The sequence below is a fragment of the Saccopteryx leptura genome, chromosome 1 (genome assembly GCF_036850995.1).
Source record: "Saccopteryx leptura isolate mSacLep1 chromosome 1, mSacLep1_pri_phased_curated, whole genome shotgun sequence".
In the NCBI taxonomy this organism is placed as follows: domain Eukaryota; kingdom Metazoa; phylum Chordata; class Mammalia; order Chiroptera; family Emballonuridae; genus Saccopteryx; species Saccopteryx leptura.
Window position 1 is genome coordinate 179458285 of NC_089503.1, and position 21297 is coordinate 179479581.

Sequence of the window (21297 nt, forward strand, 5' to 3'; positions counted from 1 at the left end):
AGCACAGGGCAGTCAGGAAGCCCGGAAGCTGATTCTGCATACTGTCAGGCTTGTTTCCTGGAGGACCTGAAACTCCCTTGGTTGCTACAACCCAGGGACAAAAGAGGGTCATTTAGGTCCTTCCCTCTAAACCAGAGACATGCTCCTTCTGTACTATGTATCCTTCCATCTCCTTAAAAAAAAATAAATCCTGACTTCTTGCCTTTGCTCATCTCTTTTGGATTTTTGGAAGTCTGTTTACATCCGACTGGGCTACCTTGCTGGGATTTGGGGAATTTGGAAATGCAAATAATATACAATTGAAGGCAGTCATTAATGTAGTTTCCCGTTAGCTTAGCTCAGATTTAAAATACTCAATTCCATTACATTATTCAAGTTTATTGTTCAGGTTTAAAAGTAGCAACCTGGGCCCTGGCCGGTTGGCTCAGTGGTAGAGCATCGGCCTGGCGTGCAGGAGTCCCGGGTTCGATTCCCGGCCAGGGCACACAGGAGAAGTGCCCATCTGCTTATCCACCCCTCCCCCTCTCCTTCCTCTCTGTCTCTATCTTCCCCTCCCGTAGCCAAGGCTCCGTTGGAGCAAAGATGGCCCAGGCACTGAGGATGACTCTGTGGCCTCTGCCTCAGGCACTAGAATGGCTCTGGTCGCAACAGAGCAATGCCCCAGATGGGCAGAGCATCGCCCCCTGGTGGGCATGCCAGGTGGATCCTAGTCGGGCACATGCGGGAGTCTGTCTGACTGCCAGCCTGTTTCCAACTTCAGAAAAATACAAAAAGAAAAAAAAAAAAAAGAAAAGTAGCAGCCTGTCCTCAAGTGTTTCTGACAGCTAAATCTGACTTCGCGGGGTCCTGTCTTGCCACCTTTGCTGTTGTCCTCCCTGCATTTTTAACCCATGTATTGGTGGCAGCTTTTTAAATTGGTCAGCCTGCTGCTCTCTGCTTCTCTTCACCCCTGCTAAAAACTGCCCTACTTTCTTTTTCCTTCTGTCCTCTCTACTGCAGCTGAACCCACTTTACTTGGGTTCTTTGTAATAGTTTCTTTCTAATGTTTCTTAAGCTAACTTCAGAATGCATGTTTACATGTTTACATATCAAAGCCAGCTATCCAGGGGGAGCACATTACCAAGAAGGTCCTCCTCTCTACTCTATAAGGAATAATTTTAAAATAAATATTTGGATTTTATCAAAATTGCACAGCTAATATTTAATACCTAAAATTACTTTTGAAAATATTTGGAGCTTGATGGCTTATCCTTAGAACATATATAGCCTATGAAGGTATACTGTCTTTATTTATTTATTTATTTGTTTGTTTGTTTTTTTGTATTTTTTCTGAAGCTGGAAACGGGGAGAGACAGTCAGACAGACTCCCGCATGCGCCCAACCGGGATCCACCCGGCACGCCCACCAGGGGGTGATGCTCTGTTCCTCCGGGGCGTCACTCTGTCGCAACCAGAGCCACTCTAGCGCCTGGGGCAGAGGCCAAGGAGCCATCCCCAGCGCCCAGGCCATCTGCTCCAATGGAGCCTCGGCTGCAGGAGGGGAAGAGAGAGACAGAGAGGAAGGAGAGGGGGAGGGGTGGAGAAGCAGATGGGCGCCTCTCCTGTGTGCCCTGGCCGGGAATCGAACCCGGGACTTCTGCACGCCAGGCCGACGCTCTACCACTGAGCCAACCGGCCAGGGCCGAAGGTATACTGTCTTTAAAAAGTATATTTATTTCACTTTACTTATCTATTCATCCGACATTTTTTTTGAGCATTTATTGAAAGACTGGCCCAAGCTATGAACCTGAGGGCCCCTGCTCTTAAGCATTCACAGTTAAATGGGGGTATATATGTATATATACCTTGTTACATACAATTCAGTGTGCTAAGTATAGTAATTGCTAATTCTTTGAAGGACTTAGTGAGAACATTTATTATTTTGTTTAATCACATTTTTTTAAATTGTCTTTTGGGAAAGGGTACCATTCCCAAAATTAACAACTCCTTTTTCTTGAAATCCTCTCCATCCTACCCCCCTCTCCCACCTAACTCCTCTTCTCCCAACTCCAACAAAAATGTTATTTTCTTACTATTTGCTTTCTGGGCTCCTAGAGGATTTTATGTGGATATAGCTTAGCTGTGTTTGGAGCTTTTTAGAGGGGAATGTTTAGAAAGAATGTGTGCCTGAGTTTGCATATATAATAAATGACAGGTGAGAAAATCTTGTTAAATATGTTTTCTACACAGAAGAGAAGCTATGAAAGTGATTACTTCAGTGAGAAACACTTTTAAATGCTGTATTTCTAAAAAAATTAAGATTAAAGAATTATACAAAATGTTCAATTTAATGTATTTTCCCCCTTTCCTCTAGGTCTGGAAGGCTGGGAACAAAGGCTCATCATATCTGACAGAGCTCATATTGGTAAGGGGGGCATGAGGCCTTTATTTATAATTATCTCTGTAGCAAAAACTTATCCCATGAAAGCATTCTGTAACCAATTTTGATTTAATTTTAGTGAAAACAAAGTGGGATGGATTGTAATAATTTAGTTCCAAATACATAAAATCTTCCTAGTTTTTTTTTTATAATAAAGATTAGGCTAAAATTTACCTATTTCTGAAGGAAGAATTAGCTAGTCAATGGGTAATATAAGCAATATTTCATGAGAATCTCTAACTCCACTAAAAAATGCAGTGAGCATTTATTTTCACACATTAATATTAAGTGTCTACCATCTGTCAAATCTTCAGAGTGACTCTTTGTATCTCAAATGTAATAAAACCGCTTTTTAAATTATGTATTCTGACTTTATTCAGACTAGCCCTCTCTTTCATTATTTAGAGCAAACTGGACTCTAAAATTAATTCAGCTACCACCAATAAATTTGAGTTTTTTCCCTGTTATTATCCTGTCACTGAAGTAATAGAGTTGTTTATAACAGTGACGTGGTTAAGAAACAATAACCAGGAAAGAAAAAGAAGAACTATAAACCATGTAAGAAATTTCTGTATGAGTCGTTGAGCTCTTAAATTCTACTTAATATGTATTTCTCCTGAGGCAGTAGTAGCTGCTCTAGTTTTGACATTGACCTTCATTTAAGAGGCAGCTCTGTCAAAGTTCAAGTATCAGCCAAGTAAGCAAATTGAAACCCTCCTTTTGGAAGGAAGCAGGAAGGTTGTAAATCTGTTATTTTTGTTGGCTATTTTAAGCTTCTGATAAAAAAAAAAATGCTCTCAGCCTGTCACCTTTATAGAACATTTTTTATTAACTTATCTTAGTAGTTTCATTTTAAACTTTTATATATTACCACTATGGTACTATAATATAGGAAGCAATACAGTTAGTCATATTTTTTTCATACTGACAGTCTCTTAGGTGTATAATGAAAAATGCATTTTTGTTCATTACTTATATAGTATTGTTATCTACTTATACTCACTAATTATTGACCTTATACATATTCTGTTACCATGAATATTCTGTTACCATTGCCTTTAACTTCTTTCCCCTTCAGTTTTTATATATAGCCTTTGGTATTCATTGCCTCTGTCTTGTGGATAAAGTAAGGTATTGTGTTAGATCAGGGGTCCCCAAACTTTTTACACAGGGGGCCAGTTCACTGTCCCTCAGACTGTTGGAGGGCCGGACTATAAAAAAAACTATGAACAAATCCCTATGCACACTGCACATATCTTATTTTAAAGTAAAAAAACAAAACAGGAACAAATACAATATTTAAAATAAAGAACAAGTAAATTTAAATCAACAAACTGACCAGTATTTCAATGGGAACTATGGGCCTGCTTTTGGCTAATGAGATGGTCAATGTCAGGTTCCATATTTGCCCCTGCTAGCCGTAACAAATGATATGACGCGTTCCTGGAGCTGTGACGCGTGCATCCCGCGTCACTGGAAGTAGTACTGTACGTGAGCGACGCCGGGCTTTGTGGCACCGCCACATACAGTACTTCTAGCATCCTGTGCTCCTCTCACTGATCAGTAATGAAAGAGGTGGCCCTTCTGGAAGTGCCACGGGCCGGATAAATGGCCTCAGGGGGCCGCATGCGGCCCGCGGGCCGTAGTTTGGGGACCCCTGTGTTAGATGATGAAGGCCACTGATCTTTAGAACTTTCTCATGGTCCTCTGTCAAAACAAATGGATCATAAATGTATCATTATATACAGTGATAACCTCCAAGGAGAAAAAGTGAATCAGAAAAAAGGAGCAAGTAATGTCAGGCAGCTGGGAGGCAGTGGGTGGAACCTACACTTTTAGATAAAGGGACCAAGCAGGTTTCACTGAGATTATATTTGCATATAAAGACCCAAAGGAGATGAAAGATAACTGAGTTCCAGAGAACTGCTGCGCAATGTTGAGGCTGTGGATAACCACACCATATCGTGATTTACACATCTGTTATTTGGGCAGACCTCATGATACATGGCCACAATTAAAAAAAAAAAAACAACTGAAAACACAAAATAGACCTGTAGAGGTATGAGAAGTGGAGATGACACGTCCTGAGGCTCCTATTAGATAGCACGCAGCTCGAGGGGTGTTAGTGAAGCTTAACTATTGTAATAAAAACGAATAAGAAGATGGTGTTGATAAGATTTATCTATTGAATGTGGACATTTATCTTTAATTTAAAAAATTAGACCGAATCCCCACTTGGCATATTTTTGTTTTCAATATCTAGGCTGTGGAAAATGGAAGGGTAGTCAAAGCAACTTCAAAGCCTGCACTTTCAAATGGTAATAGCGGGGTTATTACAACTCCATACCACAGTGAAACTTTATGAAAATAATTATTTTGATTTCACTAATAGCTTCCTGGGGCCTAGAAAAATGGGAGAAAACATGAGCTGCCAAGGCACTAAATTACTTTCTGAAAAATATGGTTCATCTGCTTTCCATCAGCCATTTATTTGTGGTTTGCCAGTTGCCTTTGTAACTTCTTTGAACATAAAAAATATAACAAATATTGAAATACAAATGCTCTTTTATTCAAAAGAGATGATTTAGTCTTAAGATCTCATCTTGTCTTAAGTACTTTGCAAAGTTCGAGTTTGATGAAGCAGTTCTTCAGAACTGTTCTAGACCCTAAAAAGTAACTAAGAAGGGCTATGGGCTGGGCACCAAAATAGGAACATAGTATTAAACTAATTCCTGTAATATCTGATAGCTATACTGCCCACAAAACTTAGGGGATATTTCAAAATGAATATGAAGTGATAAAATATCCCCTAATTTTTGTGAGTAGTTTACTTATTGGCCGAGGTCTAAAATCCATGACTTAGAAATGAATAAACATTTTAACATACCACATAGTACAGCAAGGTGCACAAAAGGAGACACATATTTTACCCCTGTAATCAATATCTACCTTATTATATAGAGCCTTCCTAGTGCCTTGAAAAGCTACTCTGCTAACCAAGGAGGTGAAAAACCTGTATAACTGAAAATTATAAAATATTGATGAAAGAAATTTAAGAAGACACAAATAAATGAAAGGTATTCTGTGCTCATGGATTAGAAGAATTAATATTAAAATGTCTATACTATCAATGCAATCCTTATGAAAATTCCAATGGCATTTTTTCAATAGAAATAGAACAATCCTAAAATTTGTATGAATCACAAAAGACCTCAAATTTTCAAAGGAATCTTGAAAAAGAAGAAGAAAACTGGAGGCATTATAGTCCCTGTTTTCAAACTATGTTACAAAGCTTTAGTAATTAAAGCAGCATGGTATTGGCATAAAAACACACATAGCTCAATTGTCAGGAATAGAGTTTTGAAATAAACCCATTTCTATATAGTCAATTAATCTGTGACAGAGAAGCCAAGAATATACATGAGGAAAGGATAGTCTGCTTAATAAATGGTGTTGGGAAAACTGGACAGCCACATGCAAAAGAATGAAACTGGACCACTATCTTACACCAGACACAAAAATTAATTCAATGAAATAAAAGACTTAAACATAAGACCTGAAACCATACAATTCCTAGAAGAAAGCATAGGCAGTAAACCTCTTGACATGTCTTGGGGGCTAGAGTAAATCAGAGGGTGGTTTTAGATTACGTTTCTTAGACTTTTTCTAGTTTTATCATCTGTAACTACCACCAGTTCCAGGAACCTTATATCAGTCGTTCTGTTTAACATTTACAAATTTCAACTTATTTATTTGGAAACACAATCAGTGAGAAGAAGCCATAGTTAAATATACTAAAAATGATTCAATTGCACACTTTATTTTTTTTGTTTTAGTTTGTAAACTTTTATTAAAGTATAGTTGACGTACAATATTATATTGTTTCAATGAATTCAACTGAATTCACATGGTGATTCAATATCTGTATACCTTATGAAGTGATCACTATGACAATTCTAGTAGCCTTGTGTCACCATATAGTTATTACTGTAGTACTGACAATATTCCCTATGCTGTATATTACATCCCTGTGACTTAATTTATAACTGGAAATTTGTTCCTCTTAACCTTCTCCTTTTCACCCACCTCTTCTGGCAACCATCAGTTTAGTTTGGTCTCTGTTATGAATCTGTTTCTGTTTTGTTTTGCTTGCTCTCTTGTTTTGACCCTCAGATTCCACATAAAAAATGCAATCAGATGGTATTTGTCTATTGCTGCCTGATGTATTTCACTTAGAATAGTAACCTCTAGGTCCATTCATAGTAAGATTTTATTCATTTTTATGGCAGAGGACTATTCCATCTTCTTTACCTATTCATCTGTTGACAGATCCTTACGTTGCTTCTCTATCTTGGCTGTTGTACATAATGCAGCAGTGAACATAGGGATGCATATATTGTTTTGAATTAGTGTTTTTAATTTTTCAGATTATTGCCCAGAAGTGGAACTGCTGGGTCATATGGTAGTACTATTTTTAATTTTTTTGAGAACCTCCATACTGTTTTCTTTTTTTTTTTTTTAATTTTTTTAAAATTTTATTTATTCATTTTTAGAGAGGAGAGAGAGAGCGAGAGAGAGAGAGAGAGAGAGAGAGAGAAGAGAGAGACAGAGAGAGAGAAGGGGGGAGGAGCTGGAAGCATCAACTCCCATATGTGCCTTGACCAGGCAAGCCCAGGGTTTCGACCCGGCGACCTCAGCATTTCCAGGTTGACGCTTTATCCACTGCGCCACCACAGGTCAGGCATCCGTACTGTTTTCCATAATGGCTACAACAATTTACATTCCCACCAACAGTACACAAGGCTTCCTTTTCTCCACATCCTTGCCAACACTTATTATTTCTTGTCTTTTTTTTATAATGGCCATTCTGACAGGTGTGAGGTGATATCTCATTATGGTTTGACTAGTGATGTTAAACATTTTTTCATATGTCTGTTAGTCATTTGTGTGTCTTTGGAGAAATGGGTAGTCAGGTCTAATGCCCATTTTTTACTCAGATTGTTTTTCTGATGTTGGGTTGTATGAGTTTTTAAATTATATTTTGGATCTTAATCCTTTATCAGATATAGCATTTCTTTTTAGCGATAGAAAGCCATTGAGTTTTTAAGGCAAAGAAATGGTGACACAATATTTCTATCTTGGAAAGATGGCTTTGGTTATACTAAGAATTATGAATTAGTGGTGTTCAAGAGTGGAAATAGGCACACTCATTGGGAGGCTGCAGTTTTGGTGAAAGGTGATGCAAGTTTGGGACTAGTGGATTAGTGAGAGGGAGGGAGATGTCAAAATAATCCCTAGATTTCTGGAGTCCAGAACTTGAAGAAAAGATAGCTTAGTAAACTGAGCTTTATTGAATTATTGGATAGTGTGTTCCAAAACTATCCTCTTCGTGATTCATTTTAAAAATATTATTGATCGCAATAAATAGGAATGAATTACTATACCAGTTGATATTATAACCTTTCCTCCTACCATTATTTTCATTTCTTAAACTGTATCTAATTTGTCATAATGAAATTAGACTGAAAAAGAATTTATAATTTTGGTAGTTTAAAATAAAGCATTTTCCCTGGCTGGTTGGCTCAGTGGTAGAGCGTCGGCCTAGCGTGCGGAGGACCCGGGTTCGATTCCTGGCCAGGGCACACAGGAGACGCGCCCATTTGCTTCTCCACCCCTCCGCCGTGCCTTCCTCTCTGTCTCTCTCTTCCCCTCCCGCAGCCAAGGCTCCATTGGAGCAAAGATGGCCCGGGCGCTGGGGATGGCTCTGTGGCCTCTGCCTCAGGCGCTAGAGTGGCTCTGGTCACAACATGGCGACGCCCAGGATGGGCAGAGCATTGCCCCCTGGTGGGCAGAGCTTCGCCCCTGGTGCGCGTGCCTGGTGGATCCCGGTCGGGCGCATGCGGGGGTCTGTCTGACTGTCTCTCCCTGTTTCCAGCTTCAGAAAAATGCAAAAAAAAAACAAAAAAAAACAAAAACATTTTGCTTTCCTGTATTACTTTTGTTTCAATAAAAAACTGTGATGTTGTTTGTTTCCCTGCAGTATTTGATTTTCATCAAGCAGCTGACGGTATCCAGGAACAGCAGAGACAAGAACAAGCAGGAAAGAAGTATGGTTTTCTTTTTCTTTGCTTTCTGTTTCTGGTACAGTTGAAGCATATCCAGACCCTTGTGCTTAAGTTCTATGCCAGAGGTTGAGGAAAATAAGTATTAAAATATCTAGGTTCAAGCCTGACCTGTGGTGGCTCAGTGGATAAAGCGTTGACCTGGAATGCTGAGGTTGCCGGTTCGAAACCCTGGGCTTACCCAGTCAAGGCATATATGGGAGTTGATGCTTCCTGCTCCTCCCCCCTTCTCTAAAATGAATAAATAAAATCTTAAAAAAAAAAAAAAAAAAAAAAAATCTAGGTTCAATTGCAGAGAAAATCAATAGGATTTTGAAAAGGAGCTGTCAGGAAATAGCATAACAGAAAATACATCAATCTGACCACAAGAATTGCATCTTTCTTGTCTAACTTAAAGCTTGCTTTTGATTTATTTTCAAGTTTGGGTACCACAAAAAAGGGCATTGGCCCAGTGTATTCTTCCAAAGCTGCTCGGAGTGGACTCAGGATGTGTGATCTCGTTTCTGATTTTGATGGCTTCTCTGAGAGGTAACTACCTTGTGTTTCAAGTGGAAGGAGCAAATGGAATTTTAGAATTTTTAAAAGTCAGGTGGCAGATGGGTAAAATCAGTATTCTAATTGAATAATGGTGGCATTTTTGTTTATTTAGGATATTAAAAATTATTTTTATTATATTTTATTTTATTTTTTTAAATGGAATTTATTGGGGTGACAGTAGTTAATATAATGACACAGGTTTGCAGGTGCCTCGTTTCACAACACATCTCTGTACACCATATTGTGTTTATTACATTTTAATTAGGCCTAAATTTCAGGTTAACTTGATGAAAAGTAATATGATGGTATCAGCACCCCCAAGATGACAAAACCAAACTTATGTTTAAGGATTGAAATTTGGAGTGGTTTGCTGAGAAACAGATGTTTGTAGGGGGGTGTGGCTGGGCTTCAGTGGGGTCACCACATCCTAGAGTCTTGGTTCTCAGAGTCTCAGCTCCGAGACCCCATCCTGTCCCTTCACCTCGCAGTAATCAGCCCCTCAGGTCCTGGTGAGCTACTGTGTACCAAACCCACCTGGAAAAATGGAAATAACACATGGACACTTAACTCTGTTGAAAAGTCTGCAAGGGGAACCTAATAATCAGGAGAAGCTATGTGATGACTCAGGGATGGGGAGTTAGTTGGTTACAGTTAATAAGAGGTGACATCAAAGGTATCATGTGTTCTATCCATTTTTGGTTAAGAGTTTGTCTGCACTGGCAGGGCACCACCAGGGAATGTCAGAGACTGCAGATGTCTGCCTCTGTCTCTTAAAAACATTATGTCAACTATCCCTTTTGTTTTATACATAGCATAATTAATTCAGATACGTCTTGTGCTTACAGATTTTAGCTATTTCCTCCTACTTACACATAACCTTAATTATATTGTTGATATTCCTAAACTTGAGTAAAAAAATATTTTGAGTGTGTCATTTATTAATATGACTAGTCTCCTTTATTAGATTTTATTTTTCAGAATGTTACTTTAGTTTGGGAGTTAATTTGTTAGATCACTTATCTACAGAAACTATATGAATCAAATGGTATTATCAGAATACTTTAAAGGCTGATATCTTGATTTAGCCATATTTCTCAGAGCTAACATCTTGACTTTTCTGTATTTTTAAGGTTCAAAGTTCTTGCAAACCAGTACAAATCTATATACCCCACTTTGGAAATAGACATTGAAGGTGAATTACAAAAACTCAAGGTAAAGCTTTCTGACTTTTTAAATGTCCTTTTAAAAACTTGTTTTCCAAATTGGCATCTAGAGCTTTCATTCATTCAGGCTTTGTGTTAGGAAGTAAAAATATAAGAATGAAGAAAATATGGTAACTTAAAAGTTATAGCCTGACCAGGCGGTGGCGCAGTGGATAGAGCATCAGACTGGGATGTGGAGGACCCAGGTTCGAAACCCCGAGGTTGCTGGCTTGAGCGCAGGCTCATCGGGTTTGAGCAAGGCTCACTAGCTTGAGCCCAAGGTCACTGGCTCGAGCAAGGGGTTACTGGGTCTGCTGTAGCCCCCGGTCAAGGCACATAAGAGAAAGCAATCAATGAACAATTAAGGTGCCGCAATGAAGAATTGATGCTTCTCATCTCTCTCCCTTCCTGTCTATCTCCCTATCTGTCCCTCTCTCTGTGTCTCTCTGTGTTTGCGACACACAGGCGCGCGCGCGCGCACACACACACACACACACACACACACACACAAGCAGTTATATATAAAATAGTTTGTAGTATAATAAGTGCCATACATATATGTGTAAAGTATTGTAGATAAGTACTGGTAAAGGGAAATGTTTGCTCTATTTTAAATCTAAAAGTATATAGACCTAAAAGGATGTGGTATGTTTGTGTAACTTCACACGACATGGCTTAAAATATTGAATGGGGAGCAGGAAACAGCAGTCAGGTAGCTAAGAATAAAGGTAGATAAGTAGGGACCAAGTTATAGGTCAGATATTGGTCTTATATACCTGTAGTCAAGGACTTAAAAGGGAGTTTAGCTTTTATCGTGGAGGTAGAGAAAAAACTATCAAATAATTTTGAGCAGAATAAAGACTAGATTTGTATTATATAAAAATCACTCATAGCTGTGTGGAGAATAATCAACAAAGGGTCAAGTGAGAGAGAACTCTGAAAGCTAACTAGCCTGTTAGGAGTGATAGCCCATAGGGTCAATCTCTTAAGAGACAAATAAGGTAATTGGCCTGACCTGTGGTGGCGCAGTTGATAAAGCGTCAACCTGGAACGCTGAATTTGCCAGTTCGAAACCATGGGCTTGCCCGGTCAAGGCACATATAGGAAGCAACTATGAGTAAATGCTTCCTGCTTCTCTCCTCTCTTTCTCACTCTCCCTGTCTTTTTTTGTCTCTTCCCTCTTTCCAAAAATCAATTAATAAAATCTAAAAAAAAAAATAATAACAATAAGGTAATTGGTCAAAGATTAGGCCCAAGTTGGCAGCTATTAGTCATCACAGGTGCCTGAGTCAATCAGTAGTCCAGTGGAGTCTCCTGTCTGCCGCACCCTTGCATCCCCCACAGTCTCGGGTGAATTTCTAGTTGCAGTCTAAATTGGATTGTATTGATTGTTGCTTAGAATAAATTGCCATTTTCTTTTCATTCTGTTTACAAGGTATTTTAAATTTATTATTAACAACTTGGAAATATTTATATACTGAAGTATGGATATGGCTTTTCAATTCTATTTCTTGCATGTTCCATGTAAATGTAAACTAGATGAGTAATGAACAGATTAGGTAAGAAGGTTCTTAATGGGTGATGTTTGTTGAACCAGATCTTTAAAGAACAAGGGATGTGATGATAGGTTGGTCATTTTAGGCATAACAAAAGGACTAAAATAGGAATAAGCATGAAATTGGAGATGAGAGTCAAGGGGGGACCATACTTTCATCAGTTTATAGAACATACTTGGTGAATTTATGAATTTCCATACTAATCTGGCTAAATATTTAAACAGAGTTAAAACTAGGTTTTATTGCTCTTATAGTATAAGCATTGGGGCAACGTTTGTTTATATTGCATTTTTAATTGAATTCTAAAATTAAGCAGTATTGTTAACTTTATGTTTTGAGAAAGTTTTATAATGCTCATGTGTAAAATGGTATTGGATATTGTTTCCTAGTAATATCCCTTAGGTATTTTACTGTAATGGAATATAATGGAAGAAGAATGTTAGCAATCAATTATTGATATTTGCATACTTGGCAATATTGCTTGTAGACCTCACCACAATTTTTTTAAATTTTATTTTAATTTATTGGGTTTACATAGATTCTAGTGTCCCCCTACATACCTCCCCCCTCCCCCGTGTTCCCCACCACATCCCCTTTGCCCTCCTGCCCACAATGCCCTCCCCCAGTTTTGCTTTTCTGCTCTCATTCCATCCTATCATCCCCTTTTCCTCTGTCCGCTTTCCCTCTGGACCCTTCAATCCCTTCTATTCCATTCCTCAGTTCACATTGTACATTGGATTCCTCAAATGAGTGAGGTCATATGGTATTTTTCTTTCTCTGCCTGGTTTATTTCACTTAACATAATAGTTTCCAGGTCCATCCATATTGTCACAAAAGGTAAGATTTCCTTCTTTTTCATAATAATGGCCCCATAATATTCCATTGTGTATATGTACCACTGCTTTTAAATCCACTTGTCCACTGACGGACACTTGGGCTGTTTCCAGATCTTGGCTATTGTAAACAGTGCTGCCATAAACATGGGGGTGCATTTCTCTTTTTGAATTATTGATGTGTTCTTGGGATATATTCCTAAAAGTGGGATGGCTGGGTCAAAAGGCAGTTTGATTTTTAATTTTTCGAAGAATCTCCATACTATTTTCTACAGTGGCTGCACCAGTCTGCATTCCCACCAGCAGTGCAGGAGGGTTCCCTTTTCTCCACATCCTCTCCAGCACTTACTCTGTGTTGTTTTGTTAATGAGTGCCATTCTGACTGGTGTGAGGTGATATCTCATTGTGGTTTTAATTTGCATTTCTCTAATGACTAGTGATGTTGAACATTTTTTTGTCTGCCTATTAGCCATCTGTATGCCCTCTTTGGAAAGGTGTCTATTTATTTATTTATTTATTTGCCCATTATTTGATTGGATTGCTTATCTTTCTGATGTTGAGTTTTACAACTTCTTTCTAAATTTTGGTTAACCTCTTACCAGACGTTATTGTCAAATATGTTCTCCCATTGTGTGGTTTGCCTTTTTATTTGTTCATATTGTCTTTAGCTGTGCAAAAGCTTTTTAGTCTGATATAGTCCCATTTGTTTATCCTGTCCTTTATTTTACTTGCCCGTGGAGATAAATAGGCAAATATATTGCTGCGAGAGATGTCAGAGAGTTTATTGCTTGTTTTCCTCTAGGATGCTTATGGTTTCACAGCTTACATTTAAGTCTTATATCCATTTTGAGTTTATTTTTGTGAATGGTGTAAGTTGGTGGTCTAGTTTTATTTTTTTACAGGTAGCTGTCCAATTTTCCCAACACCATTTGTTAAAGAGACTGTCTTTACTCCATTATATGCTCTTACCTCCTTTGTCAAATATCAATTGTCCATAAAGGTGTGGGTTTATTTCTGGGTTCTCTATTCTTTTCCATTGATCTATATACCTGTTCTTATGCCAGTACCAAGCTGTTTTGAGTACAATGGCCTTTATCAGGAAGTGTGATACCACCCACTTTATTCTTCTTTTTCAAGATTGCTGAGGCTATTTATGTTCTTTCCTGGTTCCATATGAATTTTTGGAATATTTGTTCTATATCTTTGAAGTATGTCATTGATATTTTAATAGGAATTGCATTGAATTTATAAATTGCCTTGGGTAATATTGACATTTTAACGATGTTTATTCTTCTTACCCATGAACACAGTATATGTTTTCATTTGTATCTTCCTTGATTTCTTTTATCAATGTTTTATAATTTTCTGAGTACAAGTCTTTAGTCTCCTTGGTTTAATTTACTCTTAGGTACTTTATATTTTTTGTTGCAATAGTGAAGGGGATTGTTTCCTTAATTTCTCTTTCTGTCTGTTCATTGTTGGTGTATAAAAATGCCTCTGATTTCTGGATATTAATTTTATATCCTGCCACTTTGCTGAATTCATTTCTCAGGTCCAGTAGTTTTTTGACTGAGACTTTAGGGTTTTCTATGTACAGTATCATATCATCAGCAAATAATGATAGTTTTACTTCTTCTTTTCCAATTTGGATGCCTTTTATTTCTTCTTCTTGTCTGATTGCTGTGGCTAGGACTTCCAGAACTATATTGAATAAGAGTGGTGAAAGGGGGCACCCCTGCCTTGTTCCTGATCTTAAGGAGATTGCTTTTAATTTTTGCCCATTGAGTATGATGTTGGCTGTGGGTCTGTCATAGATGGTCTTTATTATGTTGAGGTATGTTCCCTGTATTCTCACTTTGCTGAGAGTTTTGATCATAAATGGGTGCTGGATTTTATCAAATGCTTTTTCTGCATCTTTGAAATTATCATGTGGTTTTTCTCCTTCCTTTTGTTTATGTGATGAATCACATTGATTTGTGAATGTTGTACCAGGCTTGCCTCCCCAGAATAAATCCCACTTGATCATGATGTATGATTTTTTTCATGTATTGCTGGATCTGGTTTGCTAATATTTTGTTGAGGATTTTAGCATCTAAATTCATTAGGGATATTGGCCTATAATTTTCTTTCTTTGTGTTGTCTTTGCCTGGTTTTGTAATCAGAATTATGCTCGCCCCATAAAAGGAACTTGGAAGTGTTCTTTCCTCTTGAATTTTTTGAAATAGCTTGAGAAGGATAGGAGTTAGCTCTTCTTTGGATATTTGGTAGAATTCACTAGTGCAGCCATCAATCGAGCCCAGGGGTTTTGTTTTTTGGGAGCTTTTTGATAACTGTTTTGATGTCTTTTGTTGTAATTGGTCTGTTTAGGTTTTCTGATTCTTCCAGATTGATTTTTGGAAGATTATATGTTTCACCTAGGTTGTTAAATTTTTTGGCATACAGTTAGTTCTTCATAGTATTTTCTTACAATATTGTGTATTTCTGTTGTGTCGGTTGTTATTTCTCCACTCTCATTTCTAACTTTATTTATTTGAGTCCTCTCTCTTCTTTTCTTGGTGAGTCTCATTAAAGGTTCATCGATCTTGTTTACTCTTTCAAAGAACCAGCTCTTGGTTTTATTGATCCTCTGTATTGTTTCTTTAGCCTCTATGTCATTTATTTCCACTCTGATCTTTATTATTTCCTTCCTTCTACTACCTCTGGGCCTTACTTACTGTTCTTTTTCTAGTTCTTTTAGATGCAGGGTTAAGTTGTTTATTTGAGCTTTTTCTAGCTTCTTAAGGTATGCCTGTAATGCTATGAACTTCCCTCTCAGGACTGCTTTTGCTGTGTCCCATAGATTTTGAGTTGTTGTATGTTCATTTTCATTTGTTTCAAGGAAATTTTTTATTTCTTCCCTGATCTCATTGTTGACTCATTCATTATTTAATAACATGCTCTTTAGTTTCCATGTGTTTGAGTGTTTTTCTATTTTCCTATTGTAATTGATTTCTAGTTTCATGCCATTGTGATCTGAGAAGATGCTTGATATGATTTCAGTCTTCTTGAATTTGTTAAGACTCATTTTGTGCCCTAATATGTGGTCTATCCTAGAGAATGTACCATGAGCACTTGAAAAGAATGTATATTCTGCTGCTTTAGGGGTGAAAGGTTCTGAAGATATCTTTTAAATCCAGTTGATCTAATGTCCCTTAATTCTGCTGTTTCTTTGTTAATTTTCTTTCTAGAGGATCTATTCAGTGATGTTAGTGGGTATTGAAATTCCCTACTATTATCGTATTTCTGTTGATCTCACCCTTTATTTTCATCAAAATCTGCTTTATCTATTTAGGTGCTTCTATATTAGGTGCATAGATATTTATGATGATTATCTCTTCCTGTTGGATTGTTCCCTTTATCATTATGTAGTGACCTTCTTTATCCCTTACTATAGTATTTGTTTTAAAGTTTATTTTGTCAAATAAAAGTATTGCTACCTCAGCTTTTTTTTCATTCCATTGCATGAAATATTTTTTTCCATCCTTTTACTTTTAGTCTAGATGTGTCTTTTGTTTTGAGGTGGGTTTCTTATAGACAGCATATATATGGATCCTGTTTTCTTATCTATGCAGCTACCCTATGTCTTTTATTTATTTATTTATTTATTTATTTTTTTGTATTTTTCTGAAGCTGGAAACGGGGAGAGACAGTCAGACAGACTCCCGCATGTGCCCGACCGGGATCCACCCGGCACGCCCACCAGGGGCGACGCTCTGCCCACCAGGGGGCGATGCTCTGCCCCTCTGGGGCGTCGCTCTGCCGCGACCAGAGCCACTCTAGCGCCTGGGGCAGAGGCCAAGGAGCCATCCCCAGCGCCCGGGCCATCTTTGCTCCAATGGAGCCTTGGCTGCGGGAGGGGAAGGGAGAGACAGAGAGGAAGGAGGGGGCGGGGGTGGAGAAGCAAATGGGCACGTCTCCTATGTGCCCTGGCCGGGAATCGAACCCGGGTCCCCCGCACGCCAGGCTGATGCTTTACTGCTGAGCCAACCGGCCAGGGCCTACCCTATGTCTTTTGAGTGGAGCATTTACATTTAAGGTTAATATTGATACATAGTTGTTTATTGCCATTGCTTTCTTTAAATCTACATTCCTCTTTTACTAGATTTTCTTTTCCTGGCTTTGTTCTGTCTACAGCAGGCCCCTTAACATTTCTTGCAGCATTGGTTTGGTTGTGATGAGTTCCTTGAGATTTTTTTTTTTGTTTGTTTGGGAAGCTTTTTATTTTAACTTCAATCTTAAATGATAGCCTTGCTGGATAAAGAAATCTTGGTTGTATGTTCTTGTTCTGCATTACTTTGAATATTTTTTGCCGTTCCCTTCTGTCCTCAAGGGTTTCTGTTGAGAAGTCAGATGTCATCCTTATGGGGGTTCCTTTGTTAGGATAGACTGTTTTTCTCTTACAGCCTTTAGTATTCTTTTTTTATCTCTTAGTTTTGGTATTTTGATTATGATGTGTCTTGGTGTGAGTCTCTTTGGGTTCTTTTTTATTGGGGTTCTCTCTTCTTGAACCTGTGTGATTCTTTCCTGCATCAATTTAGGGAATTTTTCAGCTATAATTTCTTTGAACAGGTTCTCTATTCCTTGTTCTTTCTCTTCCCTTTCAGGAACCCCTATTATTGTGGATATTGTTTCTCTTTATGTTGTCACAGAGCTCTCTTAGAGTTTCCTCAGACTTTTTGATCCTCTTTTCTTTTTGCTGTTCTGCTTTTGTGCTTTCATTTATCTTGTCATTTAAATCACTGATTTGATCCTCTGCTTCATCCAGCCTGCTTTTAATTTCTTCTAGTGTAGTCTTCATTTCTGATATTGTGTTCGTCATTCCTGTCTGGTTTTTTTTTTATAATTTCAGTGTCCTTTTTGATACTTGTTATCTCTTTATTTAGATGTTCAATATGTCCATCCATTGTTGCTCTAAGATCTTTGAGCATCCTAACAATCATTATGTTAAACTCTGCATTGGTAATTTGGTTATCCATCTCACTCAGTTCTTTTTATGGGGATTACTCTTGTTGATTCATTTGGGTTGCATTTCTTTGTCTTCCCATTTTGTGTATAAACTCTTCCTTTGGGTGTATTGTTTGTGTAGCTAGCTGAGTCTAGGGTTGGTGTTGTCTGCCTCCAATTTTCAGTTGTGTTGTTTCTAGGTCGTCTTGGGTTGGCATCAGCTGTTGTTTGTAATCTGCTGTGGACTGCTTATCTGCTATTACTATTCTTTTTGCTATTTGTGTTGGCATTTCTATCTTAGCTGGGTTAGGTGTGAGGAGCCTTTCCTTAAGCTGCCTCTCTAACAAGGGTTGTTAGGTCCTGAACTAATGCTCTTCGTATCTGGCCACTGGATGTGCCACCCCTGGGTCTCCCTGGCCAGAGCCTGGTGCAGACCCGTGGGGGTCACTGCTTATGACTGTCTCTTTTCTACCTTTTTGGAGCTACAGATGATCTAGATATTGTGGCTGCCTCTGCTGGGCTCAGGTGCCATTGTAAATATCTGTACTCCTAGGCTAGCTTTTATCTACTTCTTGCTTGGGGGAAGTTCCTTTGAAAGTTGAAGTTTCCCTGAGAATCACTTTTTACAGTCTCTTATTGCTGGCTACTTGCTGGGCTCAGTAGTGTAATTCAGTGATTAGATATGATATTGGATGTGGCTTGCCTCTTGGCCTCAGATGTCTTCTATCCAGACTTTATTTTATTTTATTTTTCAGCACTGAGAAGGGTGTGGTCTCAGGGGACCAGTGGGTGTGGCCTCTGTGCTCCAGATGTGTGGTCTGTCTGCCACATTGCCTGGGGTGTTTGGGCTGGGACGCTGCAGGTGCCAGCCCGCCTCTACTGCCGCTGGGGCTTCCGTGGCTCCTGGTGGAACTGCGTGTGCCTGCTCCAACCAACCCTGAGGTCGCTGGGCCCCAGCCACCCCCAAGGGCAGGCTCACAGGGTGGGCTGGATTGTGCGTAAGTTCAGACTTCCGCAGCGGCCTGCCAGGGTTTCAGCCACCGCAGGCGGCTCACGCGCTCTTTAGGACCACTTCCACTGTCGCCGGAGCTGCAGCCGCTGCCATGGGTGGGCCCAAGCCGCAGGCGTGATTACATGTGAGCCCAGACCCGCGCAGCAACCACCGTGGCCTCTGCCTTGCAGGTGGGCCGCACTCAGCTGTGGGGGGTGGGCCCAAACCACAGGCGTGATTGTGCACGAGCCCAGACTTCTGCCGCAGCCAGGGCCTCTGTCTCCGCAGGCGGCTTGCGCGCAGCCGCTCGGACCACCTCCACTGACCTCTGGGCCCCCTCCACCTCCAAAGACGGGCAGGGTTGTGCGGGAGCTTGGACCTTCACAGCCGCCGCTGGGTCCCCCAGCTCCACTGGCCGGCCTGCGTGTGCCTGTGCTCGTACCTACTTTGCGTCTCCTGGGCTCAGCCATGGGCGGGTTTGTAGGCTCGCTTTGACCTTTGCAGCGGCTGCTGCGGCACCTGCCCGCCCCTGACGAGCACTCAGCAGCGTGGGGATGGCAGTGTAATTCAGACCCTCGCATTCACTAGCTGTGTCCCTAACGTGTTGCCTGCCTCTAAGTGCTTCTTTGTTCTAACTGGGGCAGGGGAGCCTCCTTTGGATGAGGTAATTTCTTCCCTTTGCTGGTGGTGCTGCTCTGAGGCAAAATCTTCACTTTAGATTTGGGGCGTGATTCACCCACCCTAACCGTTAGGGTGTCCATCCCTCAAAGTGTCTACCCCTGTGCTTTAGCCCACCATGAAAGCTGGAACACCCACTACTAGGCGGGAGGGACCAGGTTGACCAGCACTGCAAAAGTGGGCGGTTTTTATAAAAAGGTTTGCCATCACGGGCCTACTCCGTGGACACCTTGAGGTCTCCTCCCTCACTACATTTTAAGAATCTCATTTTGATATGGAAATTTTAAAACTCACAGTTATATGGATTATAAATGTAGCTTTTTAAATGCTTCACAAAATATAAAATCATAATTTGGTATACTCAATTCTTTTAATTTTCTTAAAGCTGGTTTATAAAGTCTGAGTACTTGCTTATTCAGAAGGCTGTCACCTTATCTGCAGCCTTTGAATATATATCATTGTATCTCTACTTTTCTTGAGCTAGTGTCTCTTTCTGGTTCTGGAAAATCAGCTAGAGAGACCAGAGGTCATCACAGTGTTGCAGTAGGGTGGGCACTGTCACCTCCCCCTTTCTGTTTTGCATTTGTCACTTTGCTCTGTCATAGAGTCAGGCCATTTTTACTTGTACTGGTTATATTCCAAATTTATTCATATACATTGAAGTTGGTTTTTGTCTTTGTATATAGGGTTATATGGAAAGGATTAAACCAATGGTGAGAGATGGAGTCTATTTCCTGTATGAGGCCCTACATGGACCACCCAAGAAAATCTTGGTAGAAGGTGCAAATGCAGCACTTCTAGACATTGATTTTGGTAAGTGAGCTGTGACTTACAGGCTTGACTGAGCCCTGAAGTACTTGAGATATAAATAATTAATGTTAACATGAAGAGGTTTTACAACAAGGCTTTTAGCTTGTATATGTATGTAATCAGGAGTGGGGGAAGTTTGTCATCTTATACTGATCTATTCTTTTATTTTAAAAGAAATATTGTAGAAAACACAGTTTATATGTTAAAATTTACTGTTCATTAGAAGAGTCAAATTAATATTTATGTCAGTGGGTTTGAAATTCCATAAACTGATTTTTATGGTTTAGTTCATGGTTTGATTCCAAACCTCAGTTCCTTAGAACTATGTATATAAAATGGTTAGATGAATGCTACGGAAGAGTCTTTGTCTTTAATCAGGCTTTTAAAAAAATATCAGGGACAAATATACATTGTTGTTAAACATATATTCTATGATCTGTTCAAGTCTGTTTAACTTCCTGAGCATGAAATTCTGAGTGGATTTAGAATATTTCCTCCATCTTCAAAAAGTTAATGCTTAACATTTTCAAACTGTTGCCCATTGATTTGTTGGCCTTTCAATCTACCTATGATCTCTCAGGATGTGTCTGACTGTTCTCAGCTCTTCCTGACATTTTATTGGCTTTTGACCCAAGTAAACCAATGAAAGAAAGTGTGTTTCTCTGTCGTAGATAGGTGTTTTTGATGCCATACAATGTCTATCCAGTCTGGAAAGAAAGCAGAGTATCTGATTAGCACTATAAATAACTTTAAGTATGAAGAAGATCTTGGGGAGGTGCACACTCTTGGCTTACGCTTGTCATTTCTGGGATTATTCCCTGAATAGAAATCAGCAGGTAGGGGAATGCTAAAATACCACAATATTTTTAGTATACTGTTGTTGGTGCAGGTTGCTGCTACCCCTTATTTGTATCAAGGGAGTAAAATAAATTTGTTTTAAACAAGAGGGTGTTAAAATACAAAGATTATAAGTCTACATGGTCGAATAACAGCAGGGTTTCGGCGTTGAATTATTCAACAGTCCACTGGGTGTGCACCTCTCATGCAGGGCTGAGTGAGTACATGAACTCAAGGAGCCTCTCCAGTGTCCGCGCAGCAGATGTAGCTCTAACAACCTGTTTTTATCTCACTCCATACAGGAAGAGTCAAGAACAAAACACTGAGGCT

General features: G+C 39.3%; 1 protein-coding gene across 3 annotated transcripts in view; it reads left to right on the plus strand.

Annotated features, from left to right (window-relative positions):
- The window catches only part of ADSS2 (adenylosuccinate synthase 2), a 76178-nt gene that overhangs the window by 16611 nt on the left and 38270 nt on the right, over window positions 1-21297 (plus strand). For all 3 annotated transcript variants that reach the window (XM_066381825.1, XM_066381815.1, XM_066381831.1), the window contains exons 4-8: window positions 2353-2403; window positions 8459-8525; window positions 8961-9068; window positions 10208-10289; window positions 20007-20133. In XM_066381825.1, coding sequence (XP_066237922.1) covers window positions 2353-2403; window positions 8459-8525; window positions 8961-9068; window positions 10208-10289; window positions 20007-20133 — 435 coding nt within the window. The remainder of the gene's footprint in view (window positions 1-2352; window positions 2404-8458; window positions 8526-8960; window positions 9069-10207; window positions 10290-20006; window positions 20134-21297) is intronic.